This window comes from Eptatretus burgeri, chromosome 7 (genome assembly GCF_056783735.1).
Source record: "Eptatretus burgeri isolate ZD-2024b chromosome 7, Ebu_testis_v1, whole genome shotgun sequence".
In the NCBI taxonomy this organism is placed as follows: domain Eukaryota; kingdom Metazoa; phylum Chordata; class Myxini; order Myxiniformes; family Myxinidae; genus Eptatretus; species Eptatretus burgeri.
In genome coordinates, this window is record NC_140967.1 from 26,321,864 (window position 1) to 26,344,477 (window position 22,614).

A 22,614-nucleotide genomic window follows, 5' to 3' on the forward strand; every position below is an offset into this window, starting at 1 on the left:
TCATAATAAAGACGTGGACATGTGTGCAAGTAATTGCAGAAGTTCAAAGTGTCTAAAAAGAAAAGAAGCAAAAACACATGGGTTGGTGGATCTCCATTCCACTTTTGAGATATTCCATGGCAACATATGAATGCGTTTGAGAAAGAATGCCTCCAATACGTCATAGCAACTCGACTTCCTTATATGGTCAATACTAAATACCAGAATGTGTTTCCAACTAGCAAATTCATAAGAGTTATCAAATGTGGGAATTTATTTAACGCATTGCTCGGGCTCACGGAGGAACACGTCCGTAAACACTGTATAGTATAAAGATATCACCAGGAAGCAAATAACATAAGATACTGAAGTTCAACCAAAGTCTTCTGGGTGTCTTCTTCCAAGATGCAGTGCGTTCGTGCATGAATATGGAGGGAAAAAAGAGAACGGAAGGCACGCAATTTAAACGAAAATGAGGAACTCACTTTGTGTGTTGCATTCCTGCAAGAGGCATTTGCGGGTCTGGACATACGGTCCGCTGCATGCACTACTGGTTCGATCGCACGACCGGCCTCGCTGCTGGGAGCCAAATCCACACGTCACCGTACACTCGGTCCACTCAGACCAAGGTGACCATCCGTCATCTCGATCGCTGGCTGCACGTACACACACACACACACACACACACACACACACACACGGTGCAGGCGTAAATCGACCAAGATTAGCCAGAGCTCAATAATGCAATGTTAGAATTCCACAAAAACATACCGATCAAGACAGATAAAGTCAACAAGACAAGGAGACAATGTTCCTACTGTAAATAAACTGCCAAGGGAACCAATAGTTCAAAAGCGGTAAGCGCAAAGTAGCAAACAAGGTCCATATGCCCGCTGGCAGGTGGAATGTCATGGCTTGCTTGGAATGAGGATTCCTGTGCAGTGATAGCAACAAGTGCTTTCCCAAAAGTTCAGCACTTTGAAATCAGCAGAAATATGTGCAGAGAGTATGTTTTAAATTTGATGGCATTCAAGAAGCACGTGAGCTTCCCCGCATTTGGAACTTGTGACATTTTTTTTGTACACTTTGCAGTTTTGTTTTGTTTTCATTTCGCACTCTTAACCTTGTGACACTTGGAGGAGATGGATGTATTACGTTTGTGACTTCAAAGAATCCTCCCTGGAAACTGCAATTCCTCACCGGAACATTTCGGGCAACACTCTCCTTCCGGAATGGTGGCATTCATGCAAGCCACTGGTGGGCAAAATTCTTGGTGGCACAAAGTTTTGGAATCCTGCAAAAATATTTCACAAAAACATGAATCATTTCGATATTCGCACACGAACTTTAAACACGTCGTGGAATACTCGGTCATATTCCTTGGAGAATATTTTTGGTTTATTAAAATTGTTTGTTTCAAGCCTCCAAATCAAATATATAGCCAAGGTCAATTGTACTTGGCTACCAGTGCTGTGACGGTTCAGGTGATGCCAAGCCACCAACCCATGGCATTGGAAAATGCTTGCAGTATGATGTTATTACAAACTGGAGGATCCCACAAAAACATGAAGTCATAGAATAACATTTTGCACAACGCAGGATCGAAAGCTCTCTTTACGCATCCGGCCCGTCCCCCTGTTTCCAAGTTATGATTACGTAACGGAAAAATAACAGTGTGGTTTGCTCAACCTTAGGCAGGCAGTTTTGCCTCGCACTTCTTTGGATTCACTTTTTAGCTTGGTGGAATACTAACTAGCCTGGAAGTCACAGTCCACCAAGCTATAAACATTGTCATGGGGAAGGCTTTTAAACATGTGGCCCATTTATTAAGATTTATTGAGCAATAAGAAACAAAACAAAGACTTTCTATCCAAGTCCCCAAGCAGTTCAAGGTTTTTCTTTTGGGTTCAGTTCTCATGGAGTGGCATCGCTGCAGTTTCGGCATTTCCATGAGATGTATCCTTGGATTCCATGCAATTACAAAAAGTCAAAATCCCACGATACATTGCAATTGCATGGGCAATTGAGAAGTAAGCTCGGCTATTCACAATGGTGTATGTTCGGAGGAAAGTGGGGGGGGGGGGGGTTCAAAGTTCATGTTCCCGTGAACTTCAGTCCAATTAAACAAAGACCAACATCAGCCTCATACATTTCCTTGAAAACTGCCAATAATACCAAAGGTGCAATATAATATAATACCATTCCTTTCGTGCCATAAAGGCGCATAGGGTTCCATCCATTGGGACCACACTCTGTGCGGAGCGTTGATGCTGCCTAAGCAGTCTCCTTGGCTATTGGGCACAATCCTGGACGGGTTGCCGCTCCGACACAGGATACCAGCAAGCTGGCATCTGGCAGCAAGGACACCAGGTATTTTGCTGACCTCGGAAGGATGACAGGCAGAGTCAACCCCACCTGATATTAATTCAACAGCCGAGCAGGATTTGAACTCAGGACCCTGGGATCCAAAACCCACCACTGTAGATACGGTTGCTGAGGCATTTTCTTTGGCAAGGAGTACAGTCCTGGAAAGGTCACTACTCCGACGCAGATTACCCAGAATGGTTATTACCCCAGTACACCGGAACTCATTTCGCCGACCTCGGAAGGATGACAGGCTGAGTCAACTCCACCTGGTGTTAAATCAACTGCCAACAGGGGCTCGAACTCAGGAACCTGGGGTCCCAAGCCAGCCACCTTTACCATACCAAAGGTGTACTGACAGTTAAAGGTTAATGTTATTATTCTCTCTCTGATGTACCATCCTCTTCACAGAGCACCGGTGCTGCCTAAGAAGCTTCCTGAGCAAGGGTTATACCCTGTAGTTTTTGCCACTGCCTTCTCAGCAGTAGTTCGGGCAAGGATTTGGAATTTGACCATGGTGTCGGCAAAAGCTCGTCTAAACTTCACGAAGGACACCACGGGATCTTCAAGGTCCACCAACTAATGCTGGCAGATGTGATTCCCATTTAACATCCATCCGAGGGACGGGCACACGCATCGATTATACCCGCGCCGCATGCAAAACACCTTTGGATAACAATTTATAGCTGGGATCAGGATTCAAACCCAGGGTAGACAGCTCAAAGCCGAGTGTGCATACCTCTAGGCCATCCCATCAGCCCAATGTTATTACTAGACTCACGGTTATGGTTTAGAGTCCCTCCACAGAGGAATGGGTTCATAATTACATGAGGGCTCTGACAACCCCGGTTGCATGAACTCGCTCGAAAGGGCACACACCTCACAGACGCAGGAGAGGCAGCCGTCCACCGTCCATTCAGCACGATTCTCATATACACGTCCATCGTGCCAGCACATGCTTTCTTTGGATTTTCCCAGGCGGTTACGCAAAACCTCATTCTCTTTCTCCTGCCAGGAAACAGCCATGAATTGAGCCTGGCTCCGGCACAAGCATTGGAGGAAATAAATTGCTGTTTAATATTGTTTTGATTTTGGGAGTCTGGTCAAACAGTGGGGTCGTTGTCAAAATTCTCAATTTCGAACCACTTTTACAGATCGGATTAAAGAATTGCTCTGCAATCAGACGTAAATTGGAGACGCGCAGCAAAGAATGGCATACCATGTGCTCGATGTCTTTCATCAGGTTGCCGACGATCACGTTAAAACCTTGGAAGTCGGTAAACATCTTTGAGAAATCTCTGCAGGAGTATTCACAGTAGCCGTTGTCCAACCTCTGGTTCATCTTCTGGGCCACGTAATTGTCGACCAAGGCTGGGCTGATTCTATCCGCTCTTGCATCATTGGGTTGAACTGTAAAGTGAAGATCACACCACAGGAACATCATGATTACGAGCTGTACCACACTCTTCGTGCAGAGCGTCAGTGTTTCCGAAACATTTTCTTGGCAAAATATATGCTCGGTGGTTTGCCATTCTCTTCCCAGCAGCCAGTGAAGGCAGGGATTTGAAATTTGTGAAGGATGTCGCCGATAGCTCGCCTGATCTTCACGTCCATCCGTGGGACGGCACACACATTGACGCCGCGCCTTGCCCGCGAAGCAACAGGGAGGTCGCTTATCGCTGTATTGAGATTCAAACCCAAGCGAAGTAGCTCGGAGGTGAGTGTGCATACCTCTAGCCTATCCTAGCAATATTATCCTGCAATTAAAAAAAATAATAATTCTCAAATACATAAACAATATATGATTTTGCTTTGGATGAAAAGAAATGCATTCAGGAAAAAGTTAAGGAAAAGTCCTTTAAGTGATTTGTGGACTTGCATGGTACAAATCATTGGCCGTGTCCAATGACGTCCAGAAATGCTCATCCTCTGCAACAGGTGATCGTTTTATTGTGTCCCCTTACTCTCGACCTTCAGCTTTTCATTTCGAAAAGCTTCCAGGCGATGACCGATCGAGCATGCCTAATTTTAACGATGTTAGGGCAACCAAACTTATTGCAGGCGTTTCTAAATGAAGAGTCATAACCTACCTCTCGAGCTTTGAACCGGGCCACTGCGACCGAAGGAACGTGCGAGAGGGTCGCCCTTCCCTGCAAAGGTCAAACACGCTCATGGTACCACTTCAACATTGAGAATTACTCCATCGATTCACATCTCTCCAGACTTCCATGACCTTATCAAACACTCCAGATGTCAAAGAACAACCTTTTTTGCTTTGTTTAAACGTTTTAATCGGCGATTCTTGGTGCGAATCCAACCCACGACAAACACAATTGAGACCATAGGAGATTACTCACTCGTGATTGATTCTGGACAACCCTTGTTTCGAAGGAGAACCTCCATCGGCATTCTGAAAACGAAGCGCAGGTTGTGCAGCGATCCCTGCAGGACATATTTCACCGTTATCGAGACGGCAATATCGGCGAGGTGGTTCGGTTAGTCGGCACAAGCAGTCAATCCATCAGCAATTCATGTTTAACAAAGACAAGCGCAAAAGATTGGACGTCACTCAAAGTAAAAGACACCTTGAAATTGTGCTTGGGTTTGCTGCCTCTTGCCACATAGAGGTTGCTGTTGGAGAAGTCGAGCTTCTTGTAAAAAGGTACTTCTAGCAGGACACTGTTGATGAATCGACAGTCCACATACAGCTTGGCCTGCTCCGTGCTGAAGTACAGCAAGAATGAGCGCCATTTCCCCTTCGCCAGATCGACGTCGAAGAACGTCACCGTGCCAGGAACACCGTCTAGCGAGTAACGCACTTCCAACTTGTTACCGGGGCCATCTGAAACGATTTCAAACCGACAATCGGAGCCGTCTCGCCGCTCAAGTGCAAACAGAGCGCCGGTGGTATGCGGTTGTTGCCGCAGCGTCGCCTCAAAGATGAATCCTTCCTCAAGGTGCATCATCTCGAGAAGGTCCTGCACGCTTTCGTCTGCGGCCGCGGGCAGACGCTCCGGGTGGATCACCTTGAACGCCGAGCTGTCCCTGTCGGGGCCCCTGACCAGACGGATGCCGGGTCTTCTCCCGCGCAGTCTCATGATCTCATAGAGGTCGAAGACAATGCCATCATCTTCCACGCCATCTGTGAAAGGACAAGTGCATGTCTGCTGACAACTCTCTTTTTCACGCACATATGCATGGGTCTCTTGTTACTAAAACGCATGTGTGCCTTTGGCGGAAGTTCAACCGGAAAAATGGATATGGCTGTTTATTCACGGAAAAAAAAGTGGTGTCAAGAAGCAAAAACAGAGGAGTTGTCGGTTACTGTGAGGGCAGCAAGTATCAGAAATTATTTTCCAAAACTACGAGGCCCACGGTCCAGTCTTTTCCTTTAATCTTCCACACTACAATAATCGATTAATTCTTGCTCTGGAGCTCATGACTCAGAACAAGGCACAGGCTCTCCAATCATGTGTCAAACACAGAATGATTGGGGTTTTTTTAATATCATTATTTAGCAATTAAAATTCTATACAAGGATATACAAGGAACTCTGATGCAGGAGAAGGCCATGTGGCCCATCATGCCTGTGTTATAGCAATATCACATCAATCCAATCAGTTTTTTTGACATAATTTCACTGACAGTAGGGGGGGGGGGGATAGGCCTGGGGAGAACAGTAAAGAAGATCCAGGGACATTAACAAGGACTTTATTGTACTATGTTGTGTTGTTCGTCTTTCGGCTGCTCCCGTTAGGGGTCGCCACAGCGGGTCATCCATTATGATCCGCATACTGATTTGGCATAGGTTTTACGCCGGATGCCCTTCCTGACGCAACCCTGGTCGCCTCTTACGACACAGGGATAAGGATAGGGTTTCGCCATGATTCCGGGCTGCCATACACCCTCTCATAGCGCGGCCCAGCGCAGAGCCCCCGTCCTCAAGCGATCCTCCAACCCAAGCCTCCGAGTATCCGGATTACAGGTGCACGCCACTACGCCCGGGTTTATTGTACTATATACACATGATTAATAAAGTTATTCAGCCTGGAGGAACGCCATGACGATACCATCACAACAACGTCAAGACTACAGCACCAGAAGGACCTCATGCAGTGCAAAAAAAATGCCAACATCAAATGCTGTCCTTGCACTGCCAGAAACCATTCTGGGGCTGCAGTCATGACATTGTCGTGACAGCTGCGTCACGGCGTTTGGCTAGGTCAGAGGACTTCATTAATCACCTTCAAAGAGCTCTCGACCACTAAAGATAATGCTGACGCCTCCTAGTTGTGATTGGTGGGGCGGAAGACAAGATGTCCATGCGGCAAGATGGCACTTGTTGGTCAGATCGTGCAGCAATAGCTGTAATGGGACTTGATTTGGTGTCCTAACCAATTATAGTTTAGGATGCATCATTAACATATATATATATATATATATATATAATTTTATTATCACTTTTTGGGGGGTGAGTAAAGAACAAAAACCGACAGCACACTCACAATTTGACAAGACTCTTTCACAGACATCACAATCACCCATTCATACCTAGGCCAGCTACCAGTCTGACCAACACACATGTCCACCAAAATCTCCAATAGGTAAAGGGTTACATCATTATCAACTTGTAAATGCTCTTGGAATGAATCCACAAATCTGCAATATACATATACCAGATTTGAAGCTTTAGAGTACAGGGTGTCCCTAAAAAAAAGACATCATTTCGTAGTCTAATAAGATAGCTAATTCTCGCTCAAATGATCTCAAATTTTAACAAAATGTGTAAAAACTAACTAAGTTGAATGTTTAATTCTTATCTCAATGAGAATCTACCAGGAAGTTGGCTTGGGCGTACAAGTGATAATGGCAATGTGCTGTTGAAATGGCCACCACGTTCACCTGACTTGACACCTTGTGATTTTTTTTCTATGGGGCTATCTAAAAGGACTGGTCTATATCCCCCCTCTTCTTACAAGCCTCGAGGAACTTAAGCAGAGAATCACTGAGGCGCTGGAGAATGTTACGCAAGACATGCTACAGTGTGTTTGGCAGGAGCTGGACCACCGACTTGACGCACGTCGTGTCACACGCGGTGCGCATATTGAACATTTGTGAAGTTTTGAGAAAACGGTTATAAAATCTACGTCCCTCTGAATCTCTAGTTCGAATTTTGATAAATAAATCTTTTATTGTTCAACATGAAGCCGATTTACTTTGGTTTGCCTGGGACATGTAGTTACTTAGATATTCAAGTTTCAAATGATGTCATTTTTTATGGACATCCTGTATATTTAAAATGTAGAAAATGTATCTTGTTCAATAATGTGAGGTCTTGAAATAGGGTAGCGAAGTCATGACGAGTATCCAGTTTGAAAGGTGTGTGCGTGTGCCTGTTGTGTACCGAGCACACCTGTTGTGTGTAACTTGCATACCTGTTGTGCGTACACAGCTGCAGAAGTTTGACATCAAAGCCACGACCACCAGGGTCCGTAAACCCCGCCAGATCATAACGCTGTCCACAAGGATGGAGCACACTCGAAGTGCTAGAAAAAAAAAAGATCAACGCTCGATACGGTGTTTATGCTCTTTAGAGTTTATATGGAGCCATGCTTATACACATGTGCTGATATACCCTTGTATATAATCATGAGGCGTGCCATTCAATGATGTCATGAGTTCCAAAAGATCGCAGCACGCTCACAAAGCCAAATGCATGAATCGAAGCAGCTCTCAAAGAAGTTCATTAATCCAAAGTTTAAAATGCACGAAATATGATGGGGGAAAAACAAAAAAACACTTGGATGAATTCTCTGAAAAAGTGGCTGAAATTATATTCCATTGTCGTTCAACTTGTTTGAACATATTCGAAAACGAAATTAAGTAATTTCAAAATAACTACGTGTCCAAATTGTCTACGTAGTAGCAATCTTCTGACTTACCTTTGAGTATCGCTCTGTCTCGACAGAACAACTTCAAACGAGAGTTGGTCAGTTGAAGATGTATGCGTTATTCCAGTTCCTTCTTCTCCTCGAGGAAGATTCCCTCCTGAGTCAGAGCGTTTTCAAGGTGCTCCCCTGTTTGAGCATCCACCGTGCCGAGCAAACCAAGACCTCGGAATGATGACGAGTCCAGGGAGCTGCATTCGTTTTTATAGGGGTGGTGCATTCCGCCAGGGCTTTGTATCAATCAGCGTGGCTAAGAACGGCAGGGGACGGTTATTCACTTGCCTGGAATTAAGTGGGCGTTACGTTGCTCGACCGGCACCCCGGCGGAGGGCCAACTAGTCCGGGAGCGTCCCGCCTATCGTGCTGCGGGAGCTCAGTGGGAATGCTGACCAGGACCGTGATCGGAAAAAAATATGAAGGATACGGGGGTTCATCCATGGCCGTTATCATACGCTAAGTATATGGAGGTTGATCCTTGCTCAACATCACCCCAGCCAAAAATAACATTCCTTTCCTGGAGTAATTCTCTGCAGACTACTAGAGTATATGAGAGTACAACTCTCATCTACTATAGTTCTAACTGTAGAACTACTGTAGAACATCTAACATGTAGAACATCTAACTGTAGAACATCATCTACTATAGTTCTAAAAACAGGAGTTTTTTCTCCTGGGCGATAAATACCTGGGATATGGAAGTTCATCCATACCCATTCTCATATGGAGGACATGGAGGTATGGCCATGCTCAACATCATATAGTTAAGGTCACTACCAAGTAAAGCTCCAGAAAGAAAGTCTGGAAAAATTGCAAACGATGCTTTCGTTGATTAAATGATTGATTCAGCATCAAAGCTGTTTCAAAAAAGAAACCGATAACAAGAATTTGGAGCTTCCAATGTTTCATTCTAATGGCCATCCCGAGCTGGCCTGAGAGCATTAAAACTCAACCGCAAAGTGTGAACTATGGTGCCACATGGAGATCAAACAAGGTGAGGATGATCATGAATGATACAGCTGGGTTTTATCTCCGGAGGCGAGTTCGGCTTCCAGAAGTTTCGAATTTCAAATCCTTAAAACTGATGAGTTCAGCAGAATTGAACGTTTTAAACCCAGAACCTCTGGGAGGCCAGTTCAGTATCCTCACACATCAGGTCACTCAACTGATTTCCAAACTATTCTAACTGCTAATAAAGAGCAATATAAATAAATATGATGTAAATAATGCACACCAACACCGTTAATTAAAATGCAACTTTGCTTGCTATACTATTACTGAAATTAGCAAATGAATTATTCCCATAAATTATAATTCCAAATCAGAAGAGATTGTCAAGTTTTTTGTACCATATATAATACACACCTGAAACAACAGCATAGCTCAGCTGTGTACTCACTTTCATTCTGTCTCGTCCAAGTTCGTTTGCAGGTCTAACTGGATATAAACTGCCATCTTGGAGATAGCACAACGAGGGCGCATGCATCAGTGAGTACGCCATCCTTCGAAGCAACGTTCGGCTAACTTTCCCGTCTGTGAAAGCATTTGCTGGTGCACATCAAAAGTCGCATTGGAAGTTGGCAAAAAAAGCAGGCTGCTAATGGCCGGTCCCCTGGCCAACCTTCCTGACCCTGCTGTGAAGGCAATGGCAAACCTCTCAGTGCATTTCCGTGCTTAATAAAATGCTTCGGCAGCATTCAGACCTGCAACGGGTAGATAACTCAAGGCTAACTACAGTATCCGGATCTTCACGAAAATCGAATCAATTCTTCCTTGTCACACATCCAACATGTCCACAAAATTTCGTCTGAATCTGTCCATAACTTTTTGAGATACCCTGCTCACAGAGAGAAAAAACAGACAGACAGACAGACAGATGTGATAATTATGAACCACAAAATGGGAGTATTTGCTTGTGCTTTACCAATTACAAGCAGAATCGTCTTTTTGTGGTTGACCACCGAACCCTGAAAGACGATAAACTTGAAGCAAACCCCAGATCGGAAGTTTCCAGGTGGAGGTGCTTTAATGAAGCTTTCATATAATCAATGTTCCTTGGAAGGAACTTCAATGCAAGAGGTCATTTGGCTCATTAAAGCTTGCGCACTTATTACTGAAGTACGGTTCTTTGTCGTTGCTCACTCCTTTTGACCTGTGACATGTCGTAGGTCAACAAGAGCTCCGCATTGCTGTTGGGATTCTTGCTCAGGGTCGATTTTTGAAATGTGCACCCATTGGATGCACAGCTTCCGGACCACACCCACATCTGTCACTTGATTCCACCCACCATAGCACCCAAACGAAATGATACGGTATGGCCGCCATCTTGGTTTTCTGGTGGGCCGATCCACTGATCTAAATATAACTGGATTACTGGAAAAAAAAAAAACTGGTCACCGGCCGCCATCTTGGTACTCACCACAACTGCAAGGACAGCACACACAATGCCGACCTGTGTTGCGTTTGGGTGCAATAACAAACAATATTTTGTCTGTGGGAAGTCATTTCACAGGTAATTGGATGTCTAACATATTGTTGTGGGTCGGGGGTCGGTGGCGAGGACGACCACGAGACGGAGCAGTCGGGCCATCTCCCACCGAACACCGGAATTGGAAGGTCGTCACCCCGGATAACTCAGGAGTCGACAGGTCACTTAAAGGACCGTGGTCGCCAATATTTCAACGGCGGGAGGTAGGGTACACTTGTCCAATTCCAATTTACCTAAGTACCCATGGCGTCTAACTACCGCGGAAGCCACACCCTCGGCCGACTGTTACCGGGGAAACCGAGTCGCTGTGAGCGACTCGGATCTGGCGTAACCGTGTGGAAGTTACCAAAGCCGCGCCGGACCAAATGAACAATTTACGACACAAACGGCCTTCCTCGTTCTCAAGCCCGAACCATACTGGGCCAATGAAAGAAACAACAGGCAACGAGCTGGTACATTTAACAGGGGTTTATTTACAGTATTCGGGAAGGGAGACACAGAGCAGACTTAATCACGAATAGGCAGGCAATGTACAGTGAGCAAAAGCACTAAACAATTTCTACTTATAGGACAGCGCCACCACAGACACACACACCAAAAGAAAATGGACCTCACCGGGTCTTTATTCGGTCCTCCAGCCGAGGAGGATAGTTTAGCTGGGGGGACAGAGTCTGGCCGGGTGCGTGGCCGCCTCGTGCGGTTACACCGACTCCAACCCACCACGGTGGGACTCGAACCCACGATCCAGAATCCAACGAGCCCACGATCCTGGCTGCCACGAACGACGATCGAGCACCACGGTCCTGGCTGCCATGACCACCACCACCACGAGGAACCCCGGAAAAGACCGCAGACCAAGACCACCGCCGATGATGACTGCAGACCAAAAGACCAAAGGGCAAAGAGCAAAAAGCCCAGACGACGACGACTACCACCTTTTTTTTATCCTCCCCCCCCCTCCCCGTGGGTCGAGGGAAGCGCTCCGAGGTAACTCGTCTCCGGATTGGACGAGGGGTTGTCGGGCGATCAGTGGCCTCCCCTTATTGGACGGGACAAATACTCTATCTGGCTGGGGCGGAGTCGGCCCTGAGGTGATGAGCCTCCTGATTGGTTCGGTGGGGGAAAATGGTGGCCATCCGTGATTGGAGGAGGTCCGGTGGGAGGGGGCAACGACCACCCTCCCCCCGTGCGTGTCTGAGAACCCAGACGGAACAACCAGGGGAGCACCCTATTCCCCATCCACCCTTGTAGCAGGGAGGGGAGATTTCGGGTCGGCTGTCGGGCCGGCCGCTGTCGATTGGACGAGCTCACGGTGGGCAGAGGAAACCTCACCCCTGTACGTGACACATTGCACGTGGGCGATGGATGGCGATGGTGCGAGAACGAAGGATTGATTGGTTGGCGTTGGGTATTGCAAAAATCTAACTGGAAAGAAACTTTGCAGCGCACACATGTAATTCCCTTTAGACATAGGGAGGAATCTAACTATACACATATACTTAACGAAATAACAAAACTTAGGGACTGCTGTCTGTTTGTGTGCAAATGGCTGCCACATTCGTAACAATATAACTAGAACCCCAGATACAGCGTAGCTTTACTTAGGCAGAGCTGAATCTGAGTTATAATGTCTAAAGTTCGACCAACTGTCATTCATTCGTTCACTGTATATTTCATTAGTAAACAGCAATTATTAAGTAAAGGGAGAATGCAAAACGATTCTGATATTGAAATATTTTTTCATTCTTTACTGTGGAACAGTCAGTATGTGAGTACCAATATGGCAGCCACATGGCCTCATCAGCAAACACACTCTCATTGGCCAGTGCAGTTCTTCTATGTCATCAAGCTAAGTGGGCCGAACACATAAGGGCTATTTAGGTTTCCAGCTGATTAATACACTGTCCAAGTTTGGTTTTTCTGCATCGCAGGTTGTGACCACAGTGTGGTCATTTCTCACTTGTTACAATCTGAGCATCAAGCAAGGAAGCAGTACGTACCAGTACCAGTACCAGTACCAGTTATAATCTTTGGGATGACTCGGCAAAGGTTTGAACTACCAACCTATCAGACTCGGCGTGGACGCTCCAGCCGTTACGCCACCGAGGTTTTCCACATGGTTGGCTGCACATGGCCCGGTCTGACCCATCCCATCTCCAGTTTGATTATATTACAACCGTCCTGCTTATTCCAGTTGGTGTGTGGCCATGATCTTAAGCATCACGTCATGATGCTCCAAACAAAGTGCTGTCTCACAAGTAATTATGACATCACAACCTTGGTTGAAGTATTGCCAAATGATTTATAAAGGATGTTTCATTTGATGTCTTCCAGATAATTTGGGAAGATTGCCTTTTGAGCAGTCCGAGTTTGAATCCCGATCCGACGATAAACTGCTGGCCTGGTAGTTCACAGTCTGGGCTTTGCATAACAAACTTCGCCATCCGTCGTTAGCTGGGTGTCCCATCTGGCCAGCATAAGCTGGTGGACATTAAAAGATCCCACGAAGAGTCTTTCACAAAGAGTATCGCCAGCACCTGCATCAAGAAATTACTAATTTCAGGAACCTGAAAGTTTTTGTTTTTTTCTCATCAATAAATCTTTGCAGGTTTGTTCACGTATTATGTCCAACGCGTTATTGCTACGTGTCTTGCAGATGGGACACCCGGCTTAATGTCCGTCCGCCGGATGACCCACATCGTCATGATGCAACATTCTACCTGCAGAGCTCCAATCCAACTGTTCATATTCGAAGCAAGGAGATATATATATATATATTGTAATGTAATGTATCTCAAAAAGGTTAATGCACCAGCTATGCAACAAAGGAGAGCGATTGATTTTAAACGTGACATAGTGTATACTCCATGATGCTGGACATTGCCAACTCATCACACAAGGAAAGGCTGATATTCGAAAATATATAGAATGAGACAAGTCTGAAGACGACGATGGTTCACGAGCGGTATTTGACGATGTAGATTGTTTCAGAAGTCAAGGATGAGACAATGTGATAATTTTTGACCAAGTTATAAAAATGATCAACACGATGTGGTACGAGTGACAGGTTATTTGCTGCAAAATGTCGAAAACCCGGTTTCGTTCAACAACTTTCAAAATTTGACCTTTGCATAACCTTGAAAAGTCACAAAACAATGTTGTGGACATTAAAATAAGGAAACAGGATACGTGCTATAGCTTATTGGAGTTAGTTCGTCGAAGAAGGTCGAAAACCCGGTTCGATTCCCACAACTTTGAAAATTTTACCTTTGTGAATTTTAAAGGTCAAAGGTCAAGGATTATGACCTTTGGTGCAAAACTTCCTCTGGAACATTCCAGGAACAATATAACGTCATATAGGCTATATGACATTTCGCACTCCTCGGATGATCCATACTTTGATGAAATCAGCGTAACAACAATCTTGAAGGGGGCGCCATGGGCAAGGTGTTCGAGATAGAGCAAAATTGTTTCAAGACTTTAGGTGGGGAATGACTTCAAGATTATGCATAAAAATATTGTCATCCTTGCTCTCAAAGTTTGGGCGGTCGCATTATTTTTATGTCAAAATTCACAATTTTCTAAGTTCGTGACCTTGACCTTGACCTTGGGATGAAAATGAAAAATCGAGCTCCGTGGGGCTATGCAGGTGCCATTGGGCTAACCAAATACCGAAACCCCTGTCAGATTCGACAAACCCCCCTTGGAGAAGATGCAAATTGAAATCAGCTACCCCCTAAAAACACGTTTTTTGGGCGTGGCTCCACCCATAATGGGCAGACCACGCCCATTCTCAGGAAAACACAACTATATCATGATATAAACCTCCCACCAAAATTTTATCAAGATCGGATCAAAACCCACGGAGCGTTGCTCGGGACATACAGACATACAGACAGACACACAACAATAACGAATATAGTGGTCACTTATTTTTCGTGAAATTTTTTTTCGTGAAACAATATTTGCACTTTAATAAATGATAAGAATGACCTCACGACATATAAAATCATCGAAATCGAATCAAACTGTTTATTCATTATTGAAAACCGATTGTCCTCATTGATTAAAGCTACAAATTGGGGAAAGCAAACGATTATAAAGATCTGGCTTTGTGCTTGCTGCGTTAGAATTCAGGCCTGTGGCTTCTTCTTTCTGTCGTTTGCATCACATGACTGCGAGTCACGTCATTGATTGAGGAGGAGGGGTGTGGCTGTGCCGTCTGATTGCCTGCGATAGCTCGCCGACTCTTCACGAAGGACACCGTAGCATGCTTCACGTCCATCAACAAATGTTGGCAGATGGGACACCCAGTTTAACATCTATCCGAGGACTGGCACGCACATCGATGCCTCGCTCTGCCTGCGAGACACCGGGGTGACGCTCGTTTGCTGCTCGGCCGATATTCGAGCCCAGGTGAGACGGCTTCGAGGCTCGAGTCCCTCCACAGCCTCCATTTTTTTCCTTTACAAGTTATGTTACAGGTGCAGTCATTAGATTCCCACAAACTATTTCTTTTGTTGTTGCCTCTTTCACACCTTGGGCCAAATTAAGCTTCAACCTGTTGACCTGAGATTCAACTTGAAAAATAATCTTTTTCAGATCACAATAAAAAAAACATTTTTAATCGATGCAACTCATTAATAATTCGTTCAGGTTGTGGGGGAAAAAATTTATATTCATGTATTTTAAATTGTAACAAATGGAGTTTCAGAAATGTAACTTTTATGCTGCAAATTGAATTGGCTGTCATTTCTGGCCAAAAGACTTTTGCCCTAAATGATAAGAAATGTGTTGTTCTGGAGCAGAGTGACCGAGCTGATAAATGAACCTTTGCTTAGAAAATGTACAAAGTGGCTTTTTGTCTAAAGGACACGTCTACAGTCTGGGTGAATATCCCCCAACCTCTCTCTCATGGAAGTATAAAATGTTTTGAAAGACATATTTTCTTAGTACGAGCACGTGAGGAAGTATAGTTTCTCAGTGGCTCGTACTCCTTGGAACTGACCAAGTACCAAGTTAGAATAAAACTCTCTGATGTAATGTAGAAGTGAATTGAATCGGGTTGGTCTAACTGTTAACTAAAATAAGAATAAATGAAATAGAACCAAATAATATTGCAATCAAATGGGGATTCTTAAGTTCATTGTACAAAGGTGAGAAGTGTATGGTGTATAATTAGGAAATAAATTGTTTCACAAGGAAGGACTTGTGTGGACATCAGTTTTATCAGTGTCGATAGGGTTTTTGTAGGGTTTTATAATCAAATCGGACAAACGTTAAACTCTGTCTGAAGTCAAATAGGATTCCACAATCGACCAGTTAGAATCCTTCAGGAGGACAACGATCACAAGGTGGGTTTAAAAAATCCACATCAAGGTCAAGTAGATACTGATACATGTCTCAGGAAAACTTGAAGGTTAAAAGCCTGGCTTATGGCTAATCCAGCAATTGTGAAGACTGTTGGAATCGGACCGTGCTTGATGATACCTTGCAGCTCCGAAATTGATGAAGCACTTTAATTTTTTTGTCACTTATTTGAACAAAACAAAATTGGACTCAAAGCCAAAACTTTTACAGGTGCAATTTGTCAGAGTTTAGGGTAACATTCCGAGTGCCCCTCGCTTGAGAGCAAAATTGTCAAAGGTAGCGTTGTGGCACAGCAGGAATGCTTGGTGGTGACATTTTTGGCAAGCCAGGGATTACTATCTTTTTATTTATGTAATTTTTACCAGTAAGCTATAAAGGTTGCTGGAAAGAGAGAATATGCTTCTTTTTTTAAAATGAGCGCACCTGCACTTTCATGCCTATTATGGAAAAAAAAACAAACTCCACTCTTTCTGCTAAAATTTATGGCATTGTGACGTCACACATGCGATATCGCTTAAGCTACCACGTGGCCATGCATGAGATTCATGGAACAAATCCATTTCAAAGGGAAAGGTCATCTTGGTACGAAATGAGCCACTAAGTTCGAGAAATGGGCATGCATGTTGAGCTTTTCAGAATTTCCCGAACAAGGATGACACACCATACCTTTGAACAAATGCATCCTGTCAACGCATCACCAGTGAGGCTGTTAGTCAAGCCTGAAGCCTCGAACATCTAAAAACCTACGTGTCCTCTGTATTTCATACTTGGCAGAAGATGATTCACCTTACGCGAGACGTGCAACAATGAATTGGGTCGGGTGCCATCTGCAGAGCTTTGATATAATAGACGGTCGCTCAGTATTCCGAGTCCGGCCATTCTTTCGGTGGGTTTTTTTTTTCTTCTAATTCGGTCCCTCTTTTCACAGTAAATGATTCACTCTCCTCCATGGTTGGTTTTTGTCTTGTACAGCATGATGGCCCCACAGTCAAATTTTACAGCACAAAATTGGGGTTGTGTATGTATATTGCAGGGCTGGCAGGATGACTTAAAGGTATACGCATACTCACCTCCAAGTTGTCCATCCTGGGTTTGAATCACGACAGGCAGGGTGATTCATCAACGTGTGTGTGTGCCGACCCTCGGACGAACGTTAAATGTGGTGACCCGTCTGGTGGCATTAGTTGGTGGACGTTAAAGATCCCACGGTGTCATCCGCGAAGAGTAGGTGAGCTGTATCACCCCCACCATGGCAAAATTCCAAATTCCTGCCCTAACTACTGCTAGGAAGGCAATGGCAAACCACCCAGCATAACACTTTCCAAGAAACTGCTTCGGCAGCACTGACCATCTGCAACAGAGTATGGTAGATCAGAATCAGAATGTATATATATAAATGCATATCAAAGTTTGTTCAAACGTTTTCACCATACAGCTCTGAAATTATGATAGAAGGGATATATTTCTCTCCAACATGGAAGGTCTACAATCCAGAATATTTGAATTTGAATAAGAAAAAAAACCGTAAATGTTTGAATCATCGGATAACAATATTTATCGTTTTAGAGTGTGCAGAGAAATGAAATGACATTCCTGCACAAAACACTAGATGGGGGTCGTAGGATACAAGGAAATACATTTTGCAAGAGGAGGTATTATGCCCGTATCAAACCTGTGAAATCATCCCAACAATCATATCTATCCAACTGAATTTCAAAACAATCCACTAACTCTACTGCCACTACCCTTGGAGGGATGCCATTACATGTATTCACCACTCTAAGGAGTCCAAGTGAAAGACCCCTGCCTGCCTCACTGCCATCTTACCTCTCCTCTTCTTTACTCTTAAACTGTGCCCCATTGTCCTGTCAGTGTCCATTCTGCTGAAAAAAAGATATTTTGAACTTATTTTGTCTCCACCGGTCATTATCTTAAACATCTCTATCAGATCCCCTCGTAATCGCCCCTTGCTAATGGAAAAACTCCTGTCTCTTTCGGCCGCCCCTCGAAGTTTGGTGTAGTTCGGCCTGGGATCAATCTAGTTGCTCTACACTGCACCCAATGTTTCAAAAATTACATTGAAACCCCTTTCCCTCCTCAATCAACAACCCGATAATTCCTACCTGGACTTTAAATCCTCTGAAAATGTTCTTCCCTCATCATTGGTACCCGAAGGCGTTTTCACCAATGTCCCTCCACCATGACCTGACAAAATGTCATCAAAGACTTCATCAACATTCCTCATCCCTCATCCCTACCGCTCTGAAACAACACAGAATCATATTTTTTTTTCGATCGCTGCTACATAATGGAGAGTCCACATATCCAATCGCCTCATCCCTGGCAAACTTATCGCCCTGACCTCCCTCTCTCCTCTCTTCATCTAATGCCGCATCCACCCCACTGCCAACATCATCCGCAGCACAACCCTCACATGCACACCCAGCACCTCCATCGGCTTCTGAACCTACAGCACACCCAACTCACCGATGGCAACCCCACCATTGACAGCACCAACCACAACCCTACCGCCAACCACACGAACCGCAACCCCACCAGTCTCCCTCACTTGAAATACCCTTAATGGCATCATTAGCAACCGCATCCGCATGCTCCACAACCCATTGTCACCCACACTCCTATCCGCACCTGTTATACTTACTCCGTCAACCGTCCCCTCCACCCCCTCACTGCCGGCAGCACACTCCTCACTCACACTGTCACTCGCACCCCCATGCCGCTTGCCCTGCCACACCCCACTAACACCCACACATGCCATAAACAAACTCGCTAACCATGTCCAACCTTCTTCAACGAATCTCCCACCCTCTGACAGATCCCGCAAAGTTTTTGTCCCTTTCCTTAACTCTCCCACAAAGCCTGTTGACGAGCCATCTATAAGCATTTATCACAGGAAACCTCCCCCCCCCACCCCAGTCACCACCAACATGGCCACTGCCCACATATAACACCCAATGCACTATTTATAACTGCCTGTGTATTTGTCTCTGGCCTTGCACTTATCCAGTGACTTCTGCTTCATCTCATGCTCTTCTTATTCTCCTTCTTCTCCTTCTTCTTCTTCTGTGTTATATCCCAAGGTGGCACTATCGGTAGTAGATTGATCATCGCATTCAGTAGATTAGAAATTTGAGTGATCACTTTCTCCGATGTAATTATTCAGGGAGCCACCATTGTACTCTGCCCATACCTGTTCTCCAGCCTCAGGCCAATGCACTTCTCTCCTCAATACCGATCAAAACCACGCCCTTCACGAATGCCAAATTCATCTGCATGGCTGTCCCCCTCCCATGACACATGTGCACCCACCTCAGGAGTGTCTATGGCCCTCAGGAGACCACTCAGACCTATCAATACAGAATCATGTGGAACCTTCATCCTTGTCTTCAATCAGACACTTGAGGGTCTGAAAATCGGGGATGTGACCAAAAACTTCCCAATCAGGCCACCCAACTCACTGGTCATGCATGACAAGAGCCAGATCTCTGCCCGGGCAAGTCTTCGAGAAGATGGCATGCTCAGACCTGGTCGTGCCCAAAGGGAATTCCTGATGAAGGTGGAGCTACGCATGTAGCATGGTCCATGTATGAGTAGTTAGCCAGTATCGATGTAATAAGCAGGGACACATAAGCTTCAGGAATGTCTTGTTTGAATGTGCACCATACAGGGGACGATGCATGATAATAATTAATTAAGGATTAAGGTTAAGGATATTGTTACGGGTTCGCGCACGCCGGCGTGCTGACGGCCACGTAACTCGAATCGCGGCACGTCGCCCACCGGACGGACAATCCAGTCGTGACCCTCTCGGACTAACGCCGGGAACCAGTCACGGGTGGACCTTTCGGTCTCACCGCGATCGAGCCAATCAGCCCCCGCGTGGGATAGGGTTGCTCGCCAAATTCGACCTACCTAAGTACCCACATGGAGGGTAGACCGGGCGATCGCACCTCGCCGCAGGTCGACTTCGGACACGGGGCACTTAAGCGACCCGTTCCGTACTATCGGGATAACCGAGCGGTGTTATCGTCGGCCTCGACGGTTCGATTAATTATCGGGCGTATTCAGCCCACTACTAACCCTTTACGTGAAGCAAGATGAGGATTCAATGAAAGAAATGACGAAGCGAAGCGGGAAACAGTTCAACACAAAGCACATTTATTCGCGATGAATGGAAAGCACACATATTCAATTCCACCAAAAGCACATAGATAAGGAAAAACACAATGCAATTTTACACAAAAAGCAAATGCGACAATGCAGATCTAATACCGATTACGCGAGCACACGGCAACACTTATACAATTTTACTTCACAGACGGCGCCGACAACACATACCCAAAACCAAGGAAAAGAACACCCTCGAAGATGAGGCGGGCCTGAGGCCGAGACCGGGTCGGGCCTACCCGTCTGGTGATGAGACGCGGAGCGGCGATGGTGCCTCAACTCCGCGGGCCTCGCGGGCAGTGTCTGGTAGGGGGTGGGAAAGGGGCCCCCTTGGTCGCACTATCTCAGCGCGGGGGGGGAAACAGGAGGGGGTTGCTGATGCTCGGGGTATAGGAGGATTTCTACTCTGCCTCGAGTCCCGCGACGAGCGTCTCCACCTCGACCAGGTCGCGCCGTCGGCCTCCCTGGTGTGCAGCTCCCGGCACGACGCGAGCACCCCCTCGTCTGCCCTCGCCGCCTCTCCACAGCTCCGTCCCCTTCGCTCCGACTCCAACGCACACGACGACGACCAACTCCTTCTTGCTTCTTCTTCCCAACTCCACCGACTGCGAAGTCTTAACTCCCTCGACTTGACTGACGAACGCGGTCGCTTATATAAGCCCCGTGGCTTCGCTCTCTCATCTTTGACCCCCTGCCTTCGACCTTTCACCTCGCTCCCCATTGGCCCGAGAAAAAGTGGGCGTGAATGCTTTTTGATCCATAAATTTGCATATAGCGATCGCCCTCCAACGCCCTGGAGGCGGGGCCAAATCGCCCCTCGCTCACCGATTGGACGGAACAAAAGTGGGCGTGTGTCGTTTTTGATCCGTTTTTGAAGTGGAAAATCCGTGGTTTTGTACACGCTGTTCGGCGCGCGCCCTGCACGAGTCCAACACCGGTACCCACAAGCGGCGCAAGAACGGTGGCGATGCGACGGTTGCGAGGTGTGACGTGAAGCGGCGCCGCGGTGGGTGGTTGATGTTGTGGTTGGTGGTGGTAACAATGGCGGTTGGTCCAAAATAAAGATAGCAAAAGAAAAACGGCTATCCTGAAGAGTCGCAGCACGCATGAATGACATGTATTCCCACTAGACAACGGGTTTGGGCCTAACTACACATATACTTACCGAGATATCTCACCTAAGGGACCTGAATGGTGGTTTGCGAATTTGGTAACCACAACACTATTATATGCATGGCAGCTTGTAATGTCCCACCGGGTGGGACCAGGTGCCCTTGGAGCTCTGCCGGGCAAGGAAGAGGGGGGGGGGAATTACGGACTATCAGGGGCGGAGCTATATACGAACGCCTCAAGGGGGTGGAGTGTTGTCCAGAGAGGGAGGGGAGGAGCCTGCATCGCACCGGTTCGACTTGAGAAGCATCATCAGTTCTGAGGAGAACTGAGTGGGACAGTCCGGATGTCAAACACCATTTTTCAAGATGACCTTGCATTCGGGTCCGCACAATGTTTTTCTGCATTTTTGTGATCACCAGACCATCTGAATGAATATTCTGATTGATGCCACTCTGGCACCCTTGAGCATTTTTGCGGAAAAACATTAATATGCAAATTAGCGGTGGCCATTGTCGAAATTACTATTTTTCTTAATATCTCTAGAAGTAAGCATCCAAATATCCTGGTTGAGGTGTCTACACCAATGTTTTTAGGGTCACTGGTCATGATAAACCCACTTAAAATTTAATAACATTTAAATTTAGCTCATTAATATGCAAATTAGCAGTCGCCATTATCAAAATAACAATTTTTCTGAATATCTCCAAAAGTAAGCATCCAAACAGCCTGGTTACGGTTTGTCCACACTCTGCGGTCAAGCGTTTTCCCTCCTCCGTTGCTGTAAACGTCGTGTCCGGATCAGCTGGATCCATATCTATGAGTGGTGTATAAATGGCCCTCATTGCAGGTTGGATGGATCGTCCTTGCTCTCTGCAGAGCTTCTTATTAAAGCCACCAAAACTCTGGTGTGTTCTGATCAGAAGTGATTTGCTTCAGAAAAGAGAAATCCATATCTTGAACTCTCCTAAGTTGTATAGCTTGATGAGCCAATACGTGGAGAGGTAACACCACACGTGTGGCTTCTTCAACTGGCATCGCTGGTTTCTCAGGTCCCTTGTACCTTTGAACCGAAATGTCTTCTGTCACAGGTGTCTTCATTTCATCACGGGTCAATCGTCTGATGATGGCTTCATCTTCAGATGTGGAAGATATCTCCTGATCTTTCATG

At 45.8% G+C, this 22,614-nt stretch overlaps 1 protein-coding gene across 2 annotated transcripts in view; it reads right to left on the reverse strand.

The window, feature by feature from the left end:
* Positions 1 to 17,496, reverse strand: part of LOC147022858 (thrombospondin-2-like) — a 46,473-nt gene extending 28,977 nt beyond the window's left edge. The window contains exons 1-9 of one of the 2 annotated variants that reach the window (XM_085887748.1): positions 17,216 to 17,496; positions 7,779 to 7,889; positions 4,929 to 5,485; positions 4,701 to 4,785; positions 4,434 to 4,493; positions 3,563 to 3,753; positions 3,223 to 3,351; positions 1,180 to 1,273; positions 465 to 635 (exon numbers count right to left, since the gene is read on the reverse strand). In XM_085887748.1, the coding sequence (XP_085743874.1) occupies positions 465 to 635; positions 1,180 to 1,273; positions 3,223 to 3,351; positions 3,563 to 3,753; positions 4,434 to 4,493; positions 4,701 to 4,785; positions 4,929 to 5,485; positions 7,779 to 7,854 (1,363 nt within the window). In that variant the 5' untranslated portion in view covers positions 7,855 to 7,889; positions 17,216 to 17,496. Of the gene's footprint in view, positions 1 to 464; positions 636 to 1,179; positions 1,274 to 3,222; positions 3,352 to 3,562; positions 3,754 to 4,433; positions 4,494 to 4,700; positions 4,786 to 4,928; positions 5,486 to 7,778; positions 7,890 to 8,285; positions 8,541 to 17,215 lie in introns of those variants that run through there. The other variant, XM_085887749.1, reaches the window with a different exon arrangement.
* Positions 17,497 to 22,614: the final 5,118 nt, after the last annotated feature.